Below are 23,300 nucleotides of genomic sequence, written 5' to 3'. Positions count from 1 at the left end.
CGCCGTGCTCTCGTCGTCGCGCAATATTATCAAAAAACAAAAGGCGAGCGCGTTCGTCATGTGATTTCGATTAATGTGACTTAACGAAATCGTACGCATTATTTATACGCGTGGTCTAGCCGACATCACATAGTAACCATCAGAATGCGCTTATACAATACCTTAACTGGAAAGGATCTGTCCCAGTATGCCTAGGAATGTCCTCCCGTTTGAAATGTTCCTAAGTGCCGATGCCAGCCACTGGTGATGTCGGACATGTTAGCGAAGATGGTCGGTGAGTATAGCGAACAGCACTTGTCATAAGCTCTGTGAACTCGGCTCCTGAAGCACAGTTGACGCCTCTATGCGCTCAGATTTATTGCTCTCATCTCGGCGCAGACATATCACTGCTGGAAAGTACCTATACTGTGCAGTAAAGAAATATATTACGAGCTTAAGAAAAATTAGGGTAAATGCCTTCACACACCTTTATTTCAGCAGCGCTCTCAGATTGTATGAGCCCCATGTTCCAATATTCTCACTTTCAATGAGGTTATTTATGTAGTATAGCTACAGTGTGTATTTAGAATCGCAGTGCTTGCTTTTAAAACCGGAGGTATTCATAAGCAAACGGTTAAGGTTACGTGTGACCGGTTTGTGTTTAATATGCTGCTATTGCTGTGGCATCTCAGCTTGCTGGTCTTATGCATTCGCTCGATGGAAGCGATTATAATCGGTATGTCATTTTCTTGGGTGCTTCACCTCACACTCTCGAATTTGGTTTTCTGGTTTCGAAGCTGCACCGATGCATGTAAACAAAATACACGTAATTAGTTGGTTTTGAGTTATAAACCCGTACGGCTGTGATACGGACACTAGTCTCAACGAGCGTAGTGATTTCGTTTTTGTTTTATTTGTTAGTTCGCTTTTGCGTCTATATAGAACGAATGTGTTTGCGGGAAGTCTGAGGTTTTCGTATTTGGGACCAAGAGGCGTTCCAACCGAATCTATGGCCACATAAGTGAGAGTGGCAGGTGCGAGAGGGGTTTGGGGAAAGCGATCTGCGCCCTTTGAGTTCGCGGTGCGCACAGTGCTGTGCCCTTCCTTGTGTGCCTCAGTACATGTGGCCCGGAGGCTCAAGGACGTGCTACAGATGGAACCGAGCAACGAGACACTATATGCGGAAGTGAGAGATAACCGTGCGGACGAGTTGTGTGCCTTTGTCCGGCACACTGCAAGCACTCGTTTTGTAATTAAATAAAATTTGTGCTTGTATCAGCAATGAGCGCGCCCGTGCGTTAATTTCGCCATCGCTAACGTTGTACTACACCACAAATGCATAATGCAGCCCGCGCCAAAAAATAAAAAAAGTAAGAGAAAAACAAAGAGTGGCGTAGCCTTGCTTTTCTAGTTTAGCAAATGTTTCAACAGCTGACGCTAATGGTTGCATCATGAAGTATAGAGCCGTTTCTTCGTGATGTGAGCAGAAACTTCCAACTCAATAACCACATCAAGAGAGGGAGCTTTAGTTGATCACGTATTGGCCAAGAGGAGTAAAATAACTTTGAATGTGATGATGCATTACCTTAGCATAAGCTGTCTCCTGCTCGTCGTCACGGGCAGCGAATCCAGAATCGGCATAAGCGATCGTTAGATCGAGTCACAGTAAACATATACAGACTCGCGCATCGTGTTCTAACGCACCACGGCGATGAGATGCCAGCGCATTCGCATAGCCACCAGACATTGCTACTTCTGCAACAAGTTCAGAGCGAAAAAGCCGAAGGAATCTGTAGCAGCAAAACGGTACCTAAATTGCTATTGGTCTGCGACGCCGCGTCCCGAACTGTGCCTCGACGGAGCAGAGCGGGCGTCTCGGAACGCCTGCCGCCGCGATAGCGCTCCAGGTGCTGCATGAGGGGAGAGGGCGCCGCCGCGACGCCGCGTCACCACGCGCGCCTCGACGGCGCACGCAGATACGCGAGGCCACCTGCAGACGCTGTTCTCTGGTTGCCTAGGTCACCTGCGCGTTCCTTGATTGCGCAAGCTCTCGCCTACGTTCCAACAGCGCTTCGGTAAGACCAAATCAAAACGCGCCAAGCATCTCAACGCGCTTGCTTGCCCGCAAGGAGGTCATAACTCGAAGGGCCGCTCAGCGGCGTTCAAATGGACATTAATGCCTTCTCATTCACAACTCAAAAGGAAGTGCTTAGATGTCCTCGGATTTTTTTATCTCTTTCTATTGCATCTCAGGAGAACCCACCCAAAGAAACACAGCAAGACATTCCCAGCAAGTCGGCCATGCCCGCAACCTCGCTGTCTTCAGCAGTGGTAAGGGCGCGTCAATATATATATGCTCATGCGTGCATGCCCCACGTAGCACCAACCGTGACGTCTCCGCTCGTTCGTCTGGGAAGAGCGACATTTTCTTCTGTATCGTAAACAGTCGGGATACCATTCGCACTGGTTGATCCAACGCGACATAATCCCGAAAGATGACCTGAAGAGGGAAGTTTTCGGGGACATTATCAAAGATAAGCTTTCGTTTTTAGATGACAACTGTTACTGCCGAAATTATTGGCTGACCTTACCACTGTATCGAAGGTTTGATTCGAAGAAAGATCATTGGAGCTTCAACAGCTATGTACCAACTCGTTGATTACGAACGGGACCGTGGGAGGCTCGATTTAACAAATATGGCACTCATCCGAGTGAGGAGGTACATCGACGCCCACAGTCGCTAAGCCGAACGTCATTTTTATCCTATAAGCACACTTGAAATTGCCCTAAACACAGTTCAAAAACTGTAGGTATGATAATTAGGTGATTTTTCACGCTGTCATTGGCAGAGTACTTACCCGAAGCAGTCACGTGCTAACTTCTGCGGCACCGACACCGCGAATATCCCATGACGGATAAGTTTGGCTATAGGCCTCCCGAAGAAGGGGGGGGGGGGGGGGGCGTCGAGTTAAGGATATTCGGAATACGCGACAAAACTAAGCTACGCAACGTGCTACTCCACGTCCCAAACGTTTCTAGCTGGTGATTTCTGCATAGTATATGATCCTGCCGTCATCATGGCACCTCATTAGAATAAGTTTCGCAAAAGCGTTTGGTCACCTCGCGCCGTGCAATGCGCCGCGCGCTCACGCTGGTGCGAAATTTCGGCGAGGCGAGAATATCGCCCGTTAGGTATCACGCAAGTTTACGCCTACTGAAACCGCAACCTCGTCATTGAGAAACACCACAATGCGGAGGAGGAGGGGGGGGGGGGCTGTTGGCAAAACTAATTTTAACCCCCCTTGGAGGTGCTTAACGTGCGCGTAATGTTTGGTGCACTAGTGTTCTCGCATGCGGCATACTCCCCGATGAAGCTGTCACAGCAGGCAATCGAGCTTGCGACCCTCGCGCTCGACGCCGCAACGTAATATAGCCACAGAGCAGAGCACCCCGGCGGGAGCTTGCAGCTGCCCGATGGCGGCTTTTTTCGCCATGGCGTGCGCTGCGAGATCCGTCGCGTGTTTATACGACGTGAATTACGCACTATGGTGTAAGTGCCATAGTCGATGCTCAGCTGTGGCGATATATGCGCTGGTCGATGGAGATGCGGGTTGAGAGACGAGACACAAGAGCTGGCGCAGCTAAAAACTGCCGCTTGGTCGATGTGTATGGAAGGTTCACGAGAAGTGCAAGTGGGAAGCATGGAGTACTTGCCCGACAAGACACACTCTGTGGCACGTGCAGCCCGGTTCTCCGTCACCGCAATTTTCTCAGTACGATTAACTCGCTAGACTTGAATTTATTTGTTTTTTTAAATCGCGCACCTCATCTTCGCTACGCACCCTTCCGACGGCTGTATGTTCACGAACGACACGCACGTTCGAGAACTTGCCCGTGCGCGGAAACCTGGTGACTGACCAGAAACGCCAGGAGAGATATAGCAAGGAGGCAACCGGCATAACCTGTGAAGTTGTGAGACGGTATCCGGAATGCCTTCGAGAAAACTGTAAACCAGAAAGATGAAGTAAAAACTAATCTTTCGTGTGCAAGCTATACTGCGTAGAAAATTAGAAATGGTCGAGTCAAGCTATACGTTTTCATAAAGCCACGTTCCAGAGTATAAAACGGGGCGAATGCCAGCGTCTCGTGGAGCACAGCTTGTACAGATCGCGGACTTCCGTGCACTAAATGCATGCGCAGTGCGTGGCAGAAGTGTGCAACATCGATGATGCATCGACGCCCTGCTCGCCCACCATGAAGACAGAAATATTGCGGGGCACCCGAGATAAACAACTTCGCATTTCTACTTTTGGAGCTTCGTCTTACACCATTAATAATAATAATAATAATAACAACAACAACAACAACAACAACAACAACAATAATAATAATAATAATAATAATAATAATAATAATAATAATAATAATAATAATAATAATAATAATAATAATAATAATAATAATAATAATAATAATAATAATAAAATCCTGTGCAGGTGAGTGACTCCAACAGCCCCGCTCCCTCGGTGCGTCGTGCGCGCCGGCAGCGGCGTCCGCAAGTCATGTCGCTCACCGTGGCCGGCGTCCTGTTCGGAGTCCTCCTGAGCGCCGTGCTGGCCATGCTGTTCTTGAAGCCGGCAGAAAGAACGCAGAAGGAAGCGACGGTGAGCGGCGCCCTATATGTGCCGGCATCTATGTGGCGCTATGTTCCGTTACGACGTTATAACAGCGCCGGCGAATGGCTGGACAAACAGGAGGACACGCGAACGATGTAAGAAAATATGAAATCACACGTGCGCGTGTCTCTTCCTACATTTGACCCGCCCTTCTCGTTCTTGTAATTTCGACGTGTACCAACCATACCGCATCAACGGCATAGTGTTGGCTACTTCCGCATTAGAGGGACGAGAATGATGGCCTTCCAGCTTTTCTTGCTGTCATGATCATGCAATGCAAGCCATTTAGATTTGTTGGAACAGGGATTCAGACAGAGTCTTTAAAATTGAAATCAAACTCTAAGTCAATGTTGAGGCTAAAATAAAAAAAATGAACTGGATATTCTTATTGCGAACGGTGGCAAGGCAAAAGCTTTGTATCCCTTTTATTTGTTGCCGGGCATTCACACGTTCTTTAAGGTTTACGACCACATTAGCCCGCCTGTACCTCAGAACTCGTGGCAAGGCCGTCGCCGACGGCCTTGCCGCAGGGGGTAGCAAGCCACTGCGGCGGACGATAACCGCTCACGTGCTGTTGTGTGCCTCGATTAAACACAATGTTGGCGGACCGTTTTCTACGAAAGTACCAATATACGCTTCTCAATAAAAGAAAATGTCGTTTAAAAGCAAAGCAAGAAAGCACGCCCTGTGGCACTAGCCATTTTATTCGTGCCTGCATGCATAGCTTTTGCCTCCATGGGTCTAAATTTTCCACACTGCAAAATGTATTCGCTAGCATCACTGCGTATGCGCTGGGTAAGACACCTTACTTCGTAGCAATCCTGCATTTCAAGTGAGTCTCGTCGCATGCGCACAAACTTGCGCGTCAGCATAACGTTATACTGCTGACGCATGCTTGCGACAACCGATAAATGCACCCACCATTGCAAGTCGTGAGGGGACACTAAAGAGAATTCATTTTTGAGTTATTTTAGCAAGTGATTAGTAAATTGGTGATTAGCAATAACCATGCTTACCGCGTGACGACGCTGCTTTTAGGTTCTCGCACGAGCTTGCGGTCACGTCATTGATTTTGACGACGTCTGCACGGACCTATACTTAATTTTTATTCCGTAAAGATAGAACCACACTGTACCGCCAAAGAACCAACACTGGTCTCAGAAAGTTTCAGGGTCCTTACCGGCGCCAAACGCGGGCCAAACACGAGAAAACGTACTGCAGTCAGTGACGTCAAACAGGCGTACCGGTGTTTCTCTCCCGGCGCAAAATTCGACAAAAGGTTCTTTTCGTTTTCTCTTCTATTGTTCAACTTATTAACCCAAAATTGGTGAATGTTGAACTCATACTCTATCAGTCTAAACGAATTTAATGTTTCGGGCTTCAGGCAGCAGAAGCACCGTGACCGTTTGTAGTGATCCATACCGTCGGCGATTGTGCTAGCTGCTGGCCGTTATATAGACCTGGTAATATGCACGTAAATCCGTAGCCCGTGAAACGTTGCCAGGGATAGGTTCATAGCAGCGAAGGGAGTTGCTTTCTGGCGAAGACCGCATATGACGTGATGTGACAGCGATGCAAACCTAACTTTTGCACTGACTTGCTTTATCCGAGCTGGGATGAAACAAAAGAATGCGGAGATAATTAGGGAAGAAAAGAAGACGAAGAGGGCAGGATGTTGCCAGACTTCTGAGCTGAACAAGCGCATCACATCGTAACGGCCGACCCAATTCACCGTTGCTAGTGATCGTCGGTGGTGTCCATCCCCTTTCCGCATCCTGCAACTTATGCTCTTATATCTGTTATCCCATAAGAAATGGGACGCCAAAGAGTTGAAAAATTATAGACCGATCACCTTAGTGTCCGTCGCCTACAAAGTATTTTTAAGGTAATCGCAAATAGAATCAGGAACACCTTAGACTTCTGTCAACCAAAGGACCAGGCAGGATTCCGTAAAGGCTACTCAACAATAGACCATATTCACACTATCAATCAGGTGATAGAAAAATGTGCGGAACATAACGAACCCTTATCTAGCTTTCATTGATTACGAGAAAGCGTTTCATTCAGTCGAAAGCTCAGCAGTCATGGAGGCATTGCGGAATCAGGCTATAGACGCGCCGCATGTAAAAATACTGAAAGATATCTGTAGCGGCTCCACAGCAACAGTATAGTCTTCCATAAAGAAAGCAACAAAATCCCAATAAAGAAAGGCGTCAGGCAGGGAGATACGATCTCTCCAATGCTGTTGACAGCGTGTTTACAGGAGGTATTCAGAGACCTGGATTGGGGAGAATTGGGGATAAGAGTTAATGAAGAATGCCTTAGTAACTTGCGATTCGCTGACGATATTGCCTTGCATAGTAACTCAGGGAACCAACTGCAATGCATGCTCACTGACCTGGAGAGGCAAAGCCGAAGGGTGGGTCTAAAAATTAATCTGCAGAAAACTAAAGTATTGTTTAACAGTCTCGGAAGAGAACAGCAGTTTACGATAGGTAGCGAGGCACTGGAAGTGGTAAGAGAATACATCCACTTAGGGCAGGTAGTGACCGCGGATCCGTATATAATGAGACTGAAATAATCAGAAGAATAAGAATGGGCTGGAGTGCGTTTGGCAGGCATTCTCAGATCATGAACAGCAGGTTGCCATTATCCCTCAAGAGAAAAGTGTATAATAGCTGTGTCTTACCAGTACTCACGCACGGCGCAGAAACCTGGAGGATTACGAAAAGGGTTCTACTTAAATTGAGGACGACGCAACGAGCTATGGAAAGGAGAATGATGGGTGTAACGTTAAGGGATAAGAAAAGAGCAGAGTGGGTGAGGGAACAAACGCGAGTTAATGACATCTTAGTTGAAATCAAGAAAAAGAAATGGGGGGGGGGGCGTGGGCAGGACATGTAATGAGGAGGGAAGATAACCGATGCTCAATAAGGGTTACCGACTGGATTCCAAGGGAAAGGAAGCGTAGCAGGGGGCGGCAGAAAGGTGGACGGATGAGATTAAGAAGTTTGCCGGGACAACATGGCTACAATTAGTACATGACTGAGGTAGTTGGAAAAGTATGGGAGAGGTGTTTACCCTGCAGTATGCGTAACCAGGCTGCTGCTGCTGCTGTTGATGATGATGATGATCTGTTATTTTGAATTTAGCGAACTGAGCTGACTTGTTAAGCGAAAGTGTACATGGAATCCTTATTAATCCTGCGAAGCTGGTTTTATTAGTACGCGTGCTTTGTTTGCTAGAAGGGTTCGGTTTTTCTTGCGTGGAATTCTGGAAATTTTCTCACCATATTGCGAGACAATTTTCACTACTCCGTGAAAGTTTATTCGCGCTTACATCAAAAGTAGTAAAAAAGCACTAAAGGAGGACTATTACGTTGAGCTGAATTGCTAAATTACACACGCGAAATACCAATAAGGTCAGCTTTATCGTGAGTGCGCAGGCAAAAAAAAAAAAAAAAACAGAGAGGGATGGCGACTCCACCTTGAGGCTCCACCCTCGCCTCATATGACGTCATGGATTTTGAGAACGGGACTAAATGTTAACCAATAAACAATGATTGCACTCTGCACTCGAAGGGACCAAAGGCCGAGCCTAGTAAGTTTTCAAATGCTAAAAAAATGGCGCTAAAACGTCGCAAATCCTTAAGTCGCAAGTCCTTAAGGAAATCCGTGAAGAAAGAACAGACACTAACTATCAAATTTAATTAGCTTTCGTAAGTCAACAAAACAATGTAGATGTACTGCGTGGCATGCAAATGAGGAATCGGTGGATGGAACACTTCTCTGACAATATCTTTTAAGTTTTTTTGGGTTGTCAGTTACTTAAGCAAGCAATTTGCCTACCCTCAAGGTCACACAGCCGCCGGACGGATGCCTCACGGTCGACTGCCGCTTCGTCGCCGACGAGTTGCTTCAAGCGATGAACCAGAGTGCAGAACCATGCGACGACTTTTACGAGTACATGTGCGGCAATTACAACGGTCCCGAGGCGAACATGTTCGCGGCGGTAAGCCTAATGGTGTCCTAGCGCTGCGCTATTCAGAATCTAAGCTCACCTGCGCTCAGGAACAGATCGATTTTTCGTTAGCGCACTCCAAAGCTTCTCGATACACGTATGAGACAAGCATCTTGATGTCAGACGAGATACGTCGCGGTAATGCACGGGCATATGCTTCAACTGCGACATTTTCGCCTACTGGCGTATTCCTGTGAACGTATGCAGGCCGTCAGCACACTCGCATGAGCTCGTGCCAGCGACTTTGCGAATGCTTGCGTTGCAACGACCGAGGCAATGCGCGCCAAAGTGAGAGCACTCACTAGAGAGTGGAGGTAGTTGCGTTGGCCGCTGTGGACCTACCACTTTGACCAGAAGTTACATGACACGACGGTGGCTTTACGTCTTAGCTTTTACGGTTGTAAGCCGGTAAGTTGAGACATCAACAGTTTGATATGTTACGTCAGATTACACGCATACGTCCTTACAAACATGAAATCCGCTCACGTTAACGTTGATGTAATCTAGCCCTTGCTTCATTAAAGTCAGTGTCGTTTATTGTCTCAACGGATAGCTGCCCTTGTCTTTTATTTAGTCATCACCAGCCTAAACAGGCCAGCTGCTGGACAGAGGGTTCTTCCAAAAATATCATACTGCCGCTATCCTGCAGTGAATCAATCGTAGCTGGTCACATACCCGCAAACGCTCCTACTCCATTGCACCGAATGGGTGTTACCGTCGCCTCGCGGAAATGCGGCCGTAGAGCGTCAGGGTCAAAGATGGGATTGAGGAGGAGCATATGGTAAATGTAGTGGGTGCCATGAGGTCCACATTATGCAACGAGCTACCAAGCTGCGTCCTCTTGCGCTACCCCCTTCGTGCAGCGCACGCAGTCTATTTTCCTTGACTTCGTTGGTTAGCTGGTCGCGAAAGCGGATGATCGTTGTCGTTGCACAGTTTCAGAATAGGGAACGTAAGCAACCGTAAAGGCTTCGCAGGCGTGAAAAATATTTAATGCCAAAAGCGTTTGTCTAGAATTGCCCTTCTTTATACACCCACTTTCTGTTCACTGCGCATGCCTCGGGCGTTGTCAGGTCTCTTTGGTTTCCGTACGATATATGCTAACTAATTTGGCGAATAGAACAACAGATAGCTTTTGTTCGCATTAAGAAGCGTTGGCAAGTTTCATGGCTTCCACGGCTGCCACCTCGGCACGGAATTTTGTTATAGTGCTGTTCTCGCTGTCTTCGATCCGCAATAAATGACAAGCTAAGCTATACCTTTTTATCGGCTTATATGAATCGCGATTTACGAGTAGGTTATCAAACCACTTTCTGAGGTCGTTCCGTGACTGTGGCGCCCACAGCTAAAGGTCTGGCGAGACACGCCGCCGTGGAATGGGCCCGTTGGATTCAAATGAATTGCTTTGGCTTGGACAGCCTTAGCACCAGGCACCGTATGGCGTCAGATTGCTTACCTTTCGGTGAATTTACGTTCGCTTACGTTAAACCAGAGTCACACTTGCCCTAGCCAGAGTCTTTGGCAACGGCACATCGGGTACACCAGTCCTACCCACCAACGTCATTCGAAGAGCTATCCAACCCAGAAGAAGCATCAACAAAGCCATTTAATTACACTGATATGCTACAGCTTTAGAGAAAAAGCAGTAGACACTTCCTCCTGAACTGCAAAGAAGTCCCCCCCCCCCCCCTTCGGTTGGCGACAATTACAAAATAATCCTATAGCCTGTATATTCGCGCTTTCATCTCTTCTACCGTACCCAACATCCCTAACATGGCCCCTTCTGTGGAGCAAAGCCTACAGTATGTCACTGCACCTGGGAATGGCCATGCCCTCAGGGCTAACTTCCTATTCCTTCACCCTCGCCTTCCGGCTGGGAGACTGCGCTGACCGGCTGAGAGCCGCAGGACCAGCGACGGCTCGTACATCGGGCGCACTGAATGGCGTCAGCCATTGGGGCCTCGAAGTAGGGGCTCCACCCTACGAGGACGATATCCCACTTTAATAGCAGTAAATGTTTCTTTCTCTGTCTATTCATCACGCGCACATGACGATCTCGCAAAGTGCTTCAAGTTAACTTGCGTAGGGCCTCGCAGACCAGTCTATGGCCGTTCAACGGGGTTTTGCTTCGCCGCTACCACCCACATACTGAAATGCGCGTTCGCTTGCTAGCTGCCTCGCATTTATTAGGCGTCCGCTCAACGACACACCGCGTGTGTGAGCAAGAGTGAGAGAAAGAGAGAGAGAGAAATAAACTTTGCAAGAACCAAGTCACCATGCGGCGTGACGACATGCTTCGGGCTTGTGGATTGTTTACTTTCGTTACAGCGTGCCTCCACGATGGGTCGCGTTATTCGCAGTCGAAATATAGTGAGCGCTCGGCGAGTATTCGGTCGGGTTGCTTTATCCGCAGGTGGAGGAGACTATCCGAAGTTCTCTGAAGGCACTGCTCAAGTCCACGAACGTCCCCGAAACTGGCCAGGACGCCTGGGAAAAAGCAGCCGGCATGTTTCAGTCTTGCATGGATCTTGACGTCACTCGGAACACTCAGGTTTGCGCGCTGTTTACGACCGATGCTCTGCTCAGCTTCGCCTGTATAGTTGCAGATTTCCGGTAACTATTCGCAGACGAACGCCTCGAGACGAATGCCAAGAGAATTTCCTTGTGAAAGTACACGCATTCTGCAAAGAGCGCTCGGCCTTCTTGGAGAAAGCGTGGACCAGAGCTCCGCCAGGGATATCGGTTACAGTTCCTCAGGGAAAAAAAAATGCTTAAGCAATATGCCGGGCGTTCTTTGCTTTTTTTCTGCACATAATTGATTTTTTTTTGCCAAGGGCAGATAGGGCAATACTAATCCTTGAACTAGATTGTTCGGAGAGGTAAGCATTGCAGGATAGATTGAGATGCGCAATAGAATACTGAAGCAAGTGTCTCCTATTAGGTTTTATATTTTACCAATTATATTACGGCACAAATTGCAATTAACGAATTGCAGCCAGTGATATTTCAAGGCAAATAGACTTGAAACAGATTCTTGGAATAGCAGCACTGTCGTGATATGCGCCGCCGAACTTGTGGCAAAAATGCACACCAACTTTTTTTTTTCTTCAAACGCCGTTTTATGCGTTTGAAGCACAATTATACAGTAACTGGAACGCCGGTGTGCTTCGTTGCACATTTTGGAAATGAATATCTCCAAACTGGTGTCCCCCCGATAATTCGCTACACAGCAGAATACACCTCGCCAAGCCATCGGCTGCAATTTATAAATTGGAATATGTGCCGAAAGCAATTAATTGAAAATCTGTTTAGTAATATTCTTCTTATTTGTCGATTATGCATTTTCGGCTTATTGTGCAAGTAATTTCCGTCCGTTCAAGTAATCCAGTTCAGTGACTAGAATTGTGCTATCTGGTCACAGGCGATACTAACATATCTATATGCTCACAAAAAAGAAGAACGTGGTAGAACAGAAGAAGAGAACAAGGATTTTCTGAGACTCAACTGGTTCGTTTTCGGGGGGAAGAAACGCGCGAGAAAAAGAACAAGGTCTAATATCCTTACATGTTTTACAGAAGATCTGCAATACCCACGCGCACTAGCTTGCAGACTTGTAATTCTATAGTAGCCGTTAGGAGGCGAGATCGTTGCTAGTCCTCGCAAGACACTTTCCTTGTTATGATGTGCGCCCACTATAGGCCGCCTGGACTTTTTGCCAGCAACGTGAATTGGAGCTTCTTTCTGTTTTGCAAACTTTTTTCTCTCAGAACACGAATTTACGAATACGTGCAATGAGGTTGATTTTAAACCTTTTCTTTTTTGCGCTGTGCCCTGTGGAATCCGAGGAATGAAGTAATTATAGAAGCAAGGACAATGGCTGATTCATTTCTCTCAATCACGCATACAAAAAAAGAGCACTGCAACTTGCGCAGTGAGTTCATAATGTCTCTGCGGAAAAAAAAAATCTCTTAAGCGGCAAAGTTGAGTTTTCTTTGTGCCTTACCAATCATGTACCATTGTAAACTGGTTTTTCTTTCTCTTGGTTCTTGCGCCAGCGGAGAAAAGCGTGCGAAATTCGGCAGCAGTTAGAGATACGGTGAATGTTTGCGGCATTCGGATAGGCTTGTATGGCAGGGAACAATATAAGGGTCTGGGAAATAATCATCGCTATAACTGTACTCTACACTTTTAACTATATACTTTAAAGAAGGCGTCGCGGGTCAGGTGGCATTCTGCAACATACGTACTACAATTAGGGCGGAATGCGGAAATGCCAATTTGCCGAATTCCTAGTGCATGCCACACTCTACAGTTACCAATGCGGAGTTCTTTAATGTGGCGTCTGTCGTAGCCCCTGTGTACACTTTGGTACTTTAAACCCAATGGATCATTTATGAGTAATAGAAAGTGTTCAACGGTGCATGTTTTAAATTACACACCGCTGAATCCTATGCAGTCCCAAAACAGTCTGCAATGCTTTGAATACGCAAATAAGCCTTGTTACACACCTCCCCTGTCCTGCCGCAGATGGCTGATCTTCGGCAATGGCTGGCTTCTCAGAGGCTCGACTTCTTCAACATCACCCAGGACCATTCGTACGATGTCGTGGACGCGCTGGTGATGTTTTCTCTGCAGTATCACCTGCCAGCATTGTTGGCCTTGGAAGTAGACAGGATGCGCTTCTTGAACAAGAAGCGCGCTATATCGGTACGAATGGTCACAGCCTATTGTTTAAAGCGCGCGTTCTTACTTGCAGGAAGACTAACATCTGAAACTAAACTCACCAAGTATTTTTGCTTTAAGAAGAGAGGATATTGTCAAGCCGGGCAGTGTGCTGTAACGCTCGCTCCTAGTTTATTTCTTCCTCTACAGAGTTGATCCTCCAAGTTCTTGGAGACAATGAATCTTTGTAATCGGCATTAGTCAAACACAGGACATCAGTGGCGAGCGCAAGATGCCATTCAGTGTTCTTTTTGATGCGAAGGCATCCATCCAATGGATCAATGAGAGAAAAATCTGGCGTTTGTCCTCTGGGCAAGCGAAGAAGGGCACCTCAATTCCCACTGGCCGCGATGCCAAGTCACGAGCGCGCCTCGACGGAGGAGAGCGGCCAAAAGCTGCAGCGATAGCGCGCTAGGTGTTGCGTGAGGGGAGAGGGCATCGTCGCGACTCCCCGTCTCCCTCACTCTCTAAGGTCTGTGTCATCTGCGCATTCCTTCGGTCTGCGAAAGCTCTGGCCTGCGTTTTAACCGCACCTCGGTAAGGCCAAATCAAATCGCGCAAAGCAGCAGGCCTGTGACTCCGCTTTATGACGTCATGCTACATGGACGGAAACTTCCATCGCCAAGCTCGGCGTGACGAAACCGGTGACCTCAGTACCACCGCGGCTTACTCGGGAGCGGTCCCATTAAGTTCTATGGCATTCGGGCAAGGTAGCATTACGCCACGGATCGAAGAGCACCGGCCTTGTGCCATTTTGAACACGGTGGCCGAGCATCTCAACGCGCTCGCTTGCCTGCGAAGACCTCCAGACATTAATGCTTTCGCATTCACAACTCATAGGATGTGCTTAGGTGTCCTCAGATTTCTTTTTTAGCATCGAGTTGACTTGACGTCACGCTCAGGCCGTATGGCATATTGACTAACAATGATGACAGGTTAACCTGTGCGTATTCGCGAGAGTCTATAATCAACCGTGGTAATTATTTTATAGCGAAAGCTGCTTTAGGCTGACTCCCCTAGTGGTGTTGTGTCCGCTTGTAACCGGTGGTGCATGTCACACGAATTCCACGATGCTTTGCGAAAAGTTTACGGAGAAATGCAGAAAAAGAGAACGTCAAAAGTTCCAAATCAACAGCTATAGATTGCTAGTCCAGGGTTTCATTTCACAGCCTCTACACCGATGCTGTAACAGAGAAAAATGCACCTGGAGAGTGCGCTCGAGCTGCTATACGATACGCTGACGAGCACTGACCGGCGTGACACCAAGTTCGCTGGGTTACCTATGTAAAGGGGTCTTAAACCACCCCTCGGGCTTGGTGAACGCACACCCACCGTAGGGAATGAAATTGTGACCGCATTTATTGTCGGTGCAGGAGCCGTTGGGTCTCATTAATTTCGTTTAGTTTTGAGCAGCCAACTTGCCTAGAACCACGAGAAATTTTAAGCCCAGACAACACGTGTACTACGCCTACCGCGCCTCGCGACGGATGGCGTTTAGCAACTACAAGGGACGCGCTCACTCCCGGGCACGGCTCGCGACCAACGTAGGTTGCGGCCGTTGGCGGCTAGGCACATTGGCAGGCATTAGTTCGTATTGAGCTATGATTGATAATGCTTCAAAATGCGTAATTTCGATGTGTCTACTATCCCTGCAGGGCAAAGCCTGTCTGCACCACATAGCACTGCCACAGTGAAGTACGCGAGTGTGAGCGCGCACTCCAACCTTGCCGTGCGCATAGCAGGCGCGTTAACTTGCTTGTGACTCGCGGACAACTTTCTGTGGCAATGAAGGGAAAGCTACGGAGGCAAAGCGTGCATGACTAAGTGCACTACTGAAAAGAGTCCCGTGTTTTCACCCACGTTAGCTTAGGCTGGGGAAGACAAAACATAAACACCTTATTAGCCACAGCTAAATAAGATAAAACCCACGACTGAATGTAAAACTTTACTTATTTTGCGGCTTTTCCCTTCCGCGTCTGGGCAAACGCGAAACCACCGCACGTGAAGCTGCGTCGATTCAGCGCCAGACCTCTCCAGTCCTCCGCCAAAGGGGTGCAGCATATCCGCTAACAAAGAACATTCGATTATTTGAATACGTTTTCTTATCTTCCTTATCTCAACTGCTAAAGCGGGTGTGTGGCATGCCACTCCTGCCGCCTTCCTATCTAGCCTGCCACTCTTGCTTTGCGTGCATTATTTGGCCATGCCGCCAGCACAGCCGTTGCGGTAGCTTAGCGGCTATGGCGTTGTGCTGCTGAGCGCCAGTTCCCGGCCGCGATGACCGCATTTAGATAGGGCGAAACGCAAATACGCTCGTGTACTTACCTTACAGATGCACGTTAAAGATAACCAAGCAGCCAGAATTAATCCGGAGTTATTCACTATGGCATGCCTCATAATGAGATCGTGCTTTTGGCACGCAAAAGCCCACAGTAGCCGCACGGCCTGCGTTGGTAGCAAGAGCCTGTTACTGTGGTTGATGTCCAATCACAGTTTTACTTTTTATTCTAGAAAAAAAGGATTGATCGCGTGCATCTGTGAATGTTTACTGCGGCAAGGTTTCGACTGGTGTTGTATAAGTCGTGGGTCGCTTTTTTTGTTGTGACGATTGGATTTTTTACAGGTACTGCTCTGGGAGGGCACATGTAACGGCCAAACGGAGGCCTTATGAGAGCACCTGAGATTATAAAGGAGGCGGCTCAGGATCTCCAGGGCACCCAAGAGGTTGCGGGGGGATCAAAGGAGGGAGCAGGGCCTGTGGGTTGGGGCCGCGTAGCCCGAAACGTCTCAGGAGGTGTTCGCATAAAAAATTGGCAGCCCGCGATAGTGGACAGCCGATCTTGTACACCCCTGGCACGCGCAGGCCTCTGCGAACCCCAACCCACGGACTAGTCAGGGTTCTAGCTTTGATGTCCCCGATGCCGCTTTGGTGTCCTGGAAGCGCCGCCAATAATTCGAAATAATTACACGCTGTTACAACTAGTAAAAAACACGATTGAATGAATATAATTGCGTTCAGCCGCCAACTTGTGACGCGAAGTTCAGCAATACCGCGTCCCGCGACTTCTGCAACACCAGTTAGAACCTTGCCGTTTACTCCGACCTATGCTGCATGAAACAATGAAAGATTTATCATGAAAACTTACCGCGATTTACTACCGAATTAGTGATGTTCCCGCATCACCGCTTCGCATTATGTGCGAAACTGTAACTTTTTGCCGCAGGATGCCTGCCACCACCAGTTTCTCTTTTCATGCCTGCCACCAATAGCTCTTTTCGTGTGGTCACTTTGGTAGTGAGGTTTCATCCATGACTCTGAACATCTGCAGGAGCACTATGTGGTTATTTCTGCTTAGGCTGCGGCTATTGCAGGAATTTCTTTCCCTGCGATGTCCCGCTTGTGGCACCAAATTCGATGGCATTTTTTCGTTGCGTTGGTTACCTTTGCGGCAACAATTTCGGTTAATCCTTGAAACTACTTAGATTTTGCGGTGGCAGTTGCGTAGGAGAACGCTTTTATACACCCCCATTGACCCCTTACGTATCGTCCTACAGCAAAGGCAAGGAGTTACTTTTTGTTGGCAATGATTTTTCCGTCAAGCGATTTCGCTTTCGGTCACGTGGTGTCGTCTCGCATTTGCAGAGACAACGCACTCACGTAATATGGGCCGGCATAGTGTACCATACATGATTCCACTATTCTGTGCAAGCTTCTCGAGTAGCCCGAACAGTAGTCCACATACGTTACCAGCAGACTCGGCCTGTCATGAGCATTAGATTACACGAAATGAATAGAATGGTCGAAATAAATCGTTGCAACGTAGCTCACCATGTCGGTAACTTGACTTCGTTAACGACTTCAACATATGAGTTACAGGGTAAGCTGATGCGGGCATTGCTTGCCCACTCGACGCGTAGTTATAACTGTGTAGGCCCGGAAATAAATATATCGAAGAATATTCGCACCTTGGCACTTCATTTGTAGGTGGTAGATAGCATGTATTCTGACGTCATGGCCTAATGCTTGACAGACGTGCTGCACCATTCTCCGATAATAGGAAGGCCGAGAGCTGACTCATTTGCATAGCATCCGCTAGAGACCCTGCGAGCAGTGAGACTCTGTTCGACTGGTGGTTATCACGGGACCCCGACGTCCTGTGTGGTGACTGCTCGTAGCTTCTTGCCTATCACCTCTTTCATGCTGATTGGCTTATGTGGACGGATATGGACACTATAGGAGTGCGTTGGGAGAGGCATGCGGTACGCCTATTCCAGTGGCGAGCGTTCTTGCTCAGAAGCCCCGGTTACGCTCATTTTGCTGAGAGTATTTGTCGTTGGCGCCTAGCCAATGCCATATGTCACTTCGGTGCCATTCGCGGTGTCATCTGTGCTGGTGCTTCCCGCAGCATCGGTTTCTGTTGCTATAATGGCTACTGCGGTATGGCTAATACATCCGTGGCGAAGGTCCACAGATGAACCGGGGCGGTATTTCAAGAGTTGTGTAGGCTGCCACTACGCTTGGTTCTTTCAACCAGTACAGTCTGTGGAGGAGGACTTCGCCAAGATATGGGCCCGGACGTTGAGGTAGCCTGGAACTAAGGTAGCCCCGCACACACTTTCAGGCTGCGATAGTTTATGCCTTTTGCTGCGGTCGGTTTGCTACCCAGACTGTCAGCCCGATATCTGCATATCTTGGCAGTACTGGCGATCCCGTCATTTCCCACGCTGCACTTTCGCTCAGCACTTCCTGGGCGTCCCGGCACGCTACGATCTGTAACATTCGAAATTGTACTAGTGTTGCTGTTATCCACTGTCACATAGGGATGCGGTGATTCCCGTAACCCATCAGTTCTTATCAGACCATTTTGATATTGTGTAGCAGTTCATCACCATGTGTTTGCATGCATTGTGTTCAGCGGCGGCATTCATATGCTTTTTGAAACCGTTACGATGGGAATGCGTTTGTTTATAAATGAAGAGAGGGAGAAAAGCTGCACCGGCAGCGGGCTGCTTCGTACACAAGTGCACTCCGTCTAGTTCTCCTTTTCCGCTCTCGCTCTAGCGTAGCACTCCTGTTTTCGCAAATGAAGCCCGTTGGGCGAGTTTACTCGTACGTACATTCTCGAGTCGCGGGGCTGATAGTGCTTGAGGCGGGCCACGTGAACAAGTTTCGACTTGTTAGAACGATTGTCATGATATACGATACAAGCAATCGCATAGGCGACGTCCCATAGGGGCCGGTGACCTGAGCCAGAAACTTCTAGCTGAGACTGCGTTGGCGAAGGGGCGCCGAAAGGCATACTGGGTCAGCCTTGTTGTACCGCACATCCTTGTGCCGTCAATCGTACCTGACTTTGGAGCGGTCCTGGGAGGCCAACCTACGGAGCTCAGCCATACGTCGGGCTTCCATAGTACGGTGAAGATTCTGGGCGAGAGAGGAGTCCACGTTGGGAGTAAAAGGCAGAATAGCGCCCAGGAAGCGGGGAATTGCCGCGCATAAAGATTAAAGCGCTGTAACTAGTGGTTTCATGCTTTTGCGCTGTTATAGGCTTACGCTTGGCAAATGGCAAAATACCATTCCAATTCTTGCGCTTGGAATCGATATGTATAACACTTCTGTTGGTGCGCTCAACGAGGCCGCTCTTCTGCGGGTGACACGGCGTCGCGTAGCGAAATGGACAAGCGCGGAGACGCAAGAGCTCATCGACTACGTCGGCCACCAACCGGCGGCCATGATCGCGCCCATTATACGTGAGGTTCCGTGACGCGACATAACGGAGGATAGCACGAAGCACGAAACCTCGGTAGCCGTGGCCTTTGTCATTGTTCCGGTTTCAGTATTATGTCGCGTGTCTAATGCATGTTCTTGTTTGCGTCGCGTTGCAGTCGTGTGCTCTATCCTGCACGAATTATTCATAGTGAAGTGCATCCCTAAACTCACCTACTCATTTGCGAACCTGTTATCTACGCTTGTTAAACTGAAAATACTTGAGAAGCTTGTTTTGATGCGTATGTCAGATTATTGCGCCACCGTCTCCACTGCCAAGATAATAGTAAATTTTGTTTATGACTAAATTATCCTCATTATAGCAAGTGACGACTGTGAGAAGCACGTTGGGCATGTAGTGATAACAGCATTTGTTTATAATTGTTACTTCCCAAGTCTATAGTGACAGTCTCCTCCTTTATTTAATATTTTCTGGAGGAGTTCTATAGTGAAAATTTCATGTTTACGCGTACAAATTCTTGGGGCCCTTTCAAACCGTTGCCACTGTAGCTTTTTGTTCAAGAGGAAATAGCTGAGAGATAGACAATCTATGCTTCGTCCTTAAGGTTGAGTAAGTGTACGTGTGTACATCACGAGGGCCCAGCCTGTCTATTGCGGGATTTTGGTCCGCACTCCTTTGCACGGATCGCAATACCAAATATCACGACGCACATGAGCGCTCCGCTACGTTGATATATTGCGCAGACTATAATGCGGTAGGTTAACCTATGTCACGCTCGCATTTGCAGTTCACTATTTATGAGGACGACATCGAGTGGTACACGCATTACCACATAGCCAATGGAACCAACCATAGGGGGCGACGCAGCAGTTACGAAACTAATTTAAATCACTACGGCCTGCGTGGCGACGCGCTTAAAGCCATGTCCCGCTCACTCGAGGACTACGGCACCCAAGGTGAGTGCACGCTTCTCCTGTGCAAGAAGCCACATGCAGCAAGCTGCCGTATTCCTGATAATGCTACGATTGCGATGTTCACTAGAATTAATAACGTAGAGAAACCGTGTGGTGGCGTAACGATATTACAGATGAAGTTAGGGGGTGACAGAAATTTTAAACTGTGACCAGCAACTAACCAGCGCGGGCTAACATCTTTTCAAGTGAAAATTTTGACTTACCATACCTTCTGGACTACATCAGTCCACAGCTGGTTCGCAGGGGTGGATATTTACGAAAATCTCGTACTTACTATGAGAGGTCACATCAGCGGCCCTGTCCGCAGGGGCTAAACATGAAAAAAAAAACGCTCGGATCAACTATGTATTTGTGCAAATATGTTTCCTACAGTACGTAATTTTAACCCGACAATTATGATTGGTGATCGAGAAAAGCGTCCTACTGCACCAAATTATCACTGGCGCTGTAAATTTTTGGTCTCATAAATCGTCACAGCCAGCATCACCTAGTTAGCTTTGTGCTATATATACGTGCAGTCGGCGTTAAAAAGTTATTGACCACTGAATCGGGCAAAACGCTGAACATTACAGCAGCCTGCCCACGCGGACTGGTATTACGTTTTACAGATGCATTAATGCGAACAACATAACTTTTTACGATGTTCCAGGTTACGGTCGCAAACTTAAACGAAATTCAAAATTTTCTCGGGCCTCGTAGTCCATAAACTTTGGTGCCTACTACAAACGTTAGGAACGAACGAAAGGCGCACCTAGCTCCGTTGTGGTAGAGGGGATGACGAGTTCGAGAAGGATTCCGCACTGGCCCATTCAGACAAGGAGCAAACACATTCCAGCTGGCGCACGTGTGTTGTGTAAAAGTGTGCTTACTACGCACTTGCCTCTATGCCTAGGTTTACGACAGTTTTCTCGAAAATGATTGAAACGGTTTCTGCAACATTTGTGCACATGGTGCATTATGTAGCATATGAGCCTGAGTTTAGCAACTTATTACCTGAATTGCCGAGACCCGCTTTCCGAGTTTAAGTGAGGCACGTGGTGACAAGTTTACTTCACTTGTAACAAATGAAAAACTTCGAAAATCTTTTGTGGCAGCAAGTCACAAACGATGGGACTCGTCCTTTGAAGTGATGTAGAAAATATTTCCGCTTTATTTACGAGAGATTACGATTAGTTATACATTATGTTGGAGTATCCGCAGTGCGTGGAATGTCGTGATAGCACAGTGCACCGATTGTTTTTGGTATCAAGTAACTTCCTGAATATCAGGACTAAATTAAACTATAATCTACAGCAAAAGTGATGTGTCGCTCAATGAAAGCCATGAAAAGGCGGCCGTTTAAAAACTACGATGACGGAGGAACTAGCGTCAGGGGTCGTCAATCAGCTTTGACAGACGATTTCGCCATGTCATCAGGTATCTACGTATCCACGTCACTGCCCTGCCCGTGTCCTAGTGGTTTGCGCTTGTGAACATTAGTTTACTAAACATTTGCGAGCAATGTATTCGAACTGTTGTTGCTGCATTTTTTTTGTGCTGCTTGTGTAAAAAGTGCAATAATTTCCGAATGACTTTGCCGCAAGGATTGAAATATTTAGCACGATTTGTTACATCGGACGCATTCAAAAAGCCTTTCTACTCCGCTAATATGGTCAAACAGCAACGGCTTCTGCAGGCAACAGTATCTTCTCGCGCGGGAATTTGCACCTCGGTGTCACTTATCAGAGGCGCCGCTACTGGTATATTATAGCCTGCAGTGGAAACTGTTGTATCCCTCAGCGGGTAAAAGAACAAATTTCGTGTCAGTCCTTGATCGAATAGAATTTTAGGCACGGGCTTGAAGGGCGACATAGCGGGGGCCATCCTGCTGGCCACCCGTAGCGTTACAGCAGTCAAGAAAACGATATACAACGTCCCTACACATAGAAGTCCAATGCTAAGGGGTTCCTAATGAGGAAAAAGCAAGGTACCACTTGGTCGGTACCTAAAAGAAGCTCTGTGCCAAAGGAGGGTAGCTGTGGCGAGAATGCTGTCATTGCGCTGCGAAGGGAAATCGCGTCACGTGTGCAGGGTGACGTAGGGTTGAGTGATTATGCGCGTTCGATTTGTGCTTTGCAGCCGGTTTAAAAGCGAGCGCGCAGAAGTTAACTTTATTGCGCGAACGGTGCTGACAAAGATGTTCTTGTTCTCGCCGTCTTTAAGTCGCCGTCGCCCTGGACCGCTATGCGAAGCAGCCAGCCACGATCGCTGCAGTCACAATCGCTGGTCTTGGAAATCTGACGGAGGGCCACGTCGATTCAGGTAAGATGAGTGGAGAGGCGAATGCTTATATGCTCTCAGTAGATCTTGTTAACAGTGACATGATAACAAATACTGAATATGTTTTTCGTGTATAACAGAACAAAAATATACTTATTGCATGTAGAGTTTCAGTCCTGTGTAGCTCATCTTGACCATTCCTCTCTTTTTCGTCCGAGCACCACGCAAGAGTAGACCAATACCTTCCGAATGCTACAGGTTTCGGAAAAAACAATGTCGGGTAGGCTTTATCGGGCACGCAGCCACAGTTGGCGGTACGTGAGATGTCTTGAGCGTGCTGTGGAGTATTGCTGGGTACTGCCGACACAGAAATGACATAACCAAATACACCACATGTGACACTTATTCACACATTACAAAGCTTACTTGACTAAAGTGGAGCACGATAGAGGGGACGGAGGAAGGCGACACAGACGGGATATCTGCGCCGTATGTATCGCCTTCCTTTGTCCCGTCTATCCCGCTTCACCGTAGTGAAATATGCATCGCCAACTGGCCCAAAATTCCGCTCTTCTGAAATTGAAGCTTACTTTCAGAACTTGTAATGCGACTAGTCGAGGTTGTAAGACATATGATCTTGTAATCACGCTAGCTCCCTATTCGTAGTGGGCCTGCGGTGGTCAGATATGGTTGACTAGGATTGGAATTCTTTTGTAGCTTGCTGCCCGAGTCTCTTCACGCCATTTCCGCACTCTACGCGTCGAACGCGGGTGCCCCCATAACCAATCAACCGTCAAATTTTTGTAACAAATTGCACTTTTGTAAACCCTACAAGTTCGTCCTGACGAGCACAGGTTTCAATTTGATAGAGTGCACCTACTACGGCAAGAACGAACTATTTCAAACGCGATCACTGACACTAAGATCGACAAGCGTTCTGT

General features: G+C 47.7%; 1 protein-coding gene across 1 annotated transcript in view; it reads left to right on the top strand.

Annotated features, from left to right (window-relative positions):
* The first annotated feature begins 267 nt into the window (after positions 1–267).
* Positions 268–23,300, top strand: part of LOC142574760 (endothelin-converting enzyme 1-like) — a 102,780-nt gene continuing 79,747 nt past the window's right edge. The window contains exons 1-9 of the mRNA XM_075683778.1: positions 268–274; positions 1,098–1,165; positions 2,233–2,310; positions 4,476–4,643; positions 8,511–8,666; positions 11,089–11,226; positions 13,203–13,382; positions 19,914–20,082; positions 22,303–22,401. Of these exons, the coding sequence (XP_075539893.1) occupies positions 268–274; positions 1,098–1,165; positions 2,233–2,310; positions 4,476–4,643; positions 8,511–8,666; positions 11,089–11,226; positions 13,203–13,382; positions 19,914–20,082; positions 22,303–22,401 (1,063 nt within the window). The remainder of the gene's footprint in view (positions 275–1,097; positions 1,166–2,232; positions 2,311–4,475; positions 4,644–8,510; positions 8,667–11,088; positions 11,227–13,202; positions 13,383–19,913; positions 20,083–22,302; positions 22,402–23,300) is intronic.

The sequence above is a fragment of the Dermacentor variabilis genome, chromosome 3 (genome assembly GCF_050947875.1).
Source record: "Dermacentor variabilis isolate Ectoservices chromosome 3, ASM5094787v1, whole genome shotgun sequence".
Taxonomy (NCBI): domain Eukaryota; kingdom Metazoa; phylum Arthropoda; class Arachnida; order Ixodida; family Ixodidae; genus Dermacentor; species Dermacentor variabilis.
The sequence above is the reverse complement of the archived record's forward strand: the minus strand, read 5'-3'. Positions and strand labels throughout refer to the sequence as shown.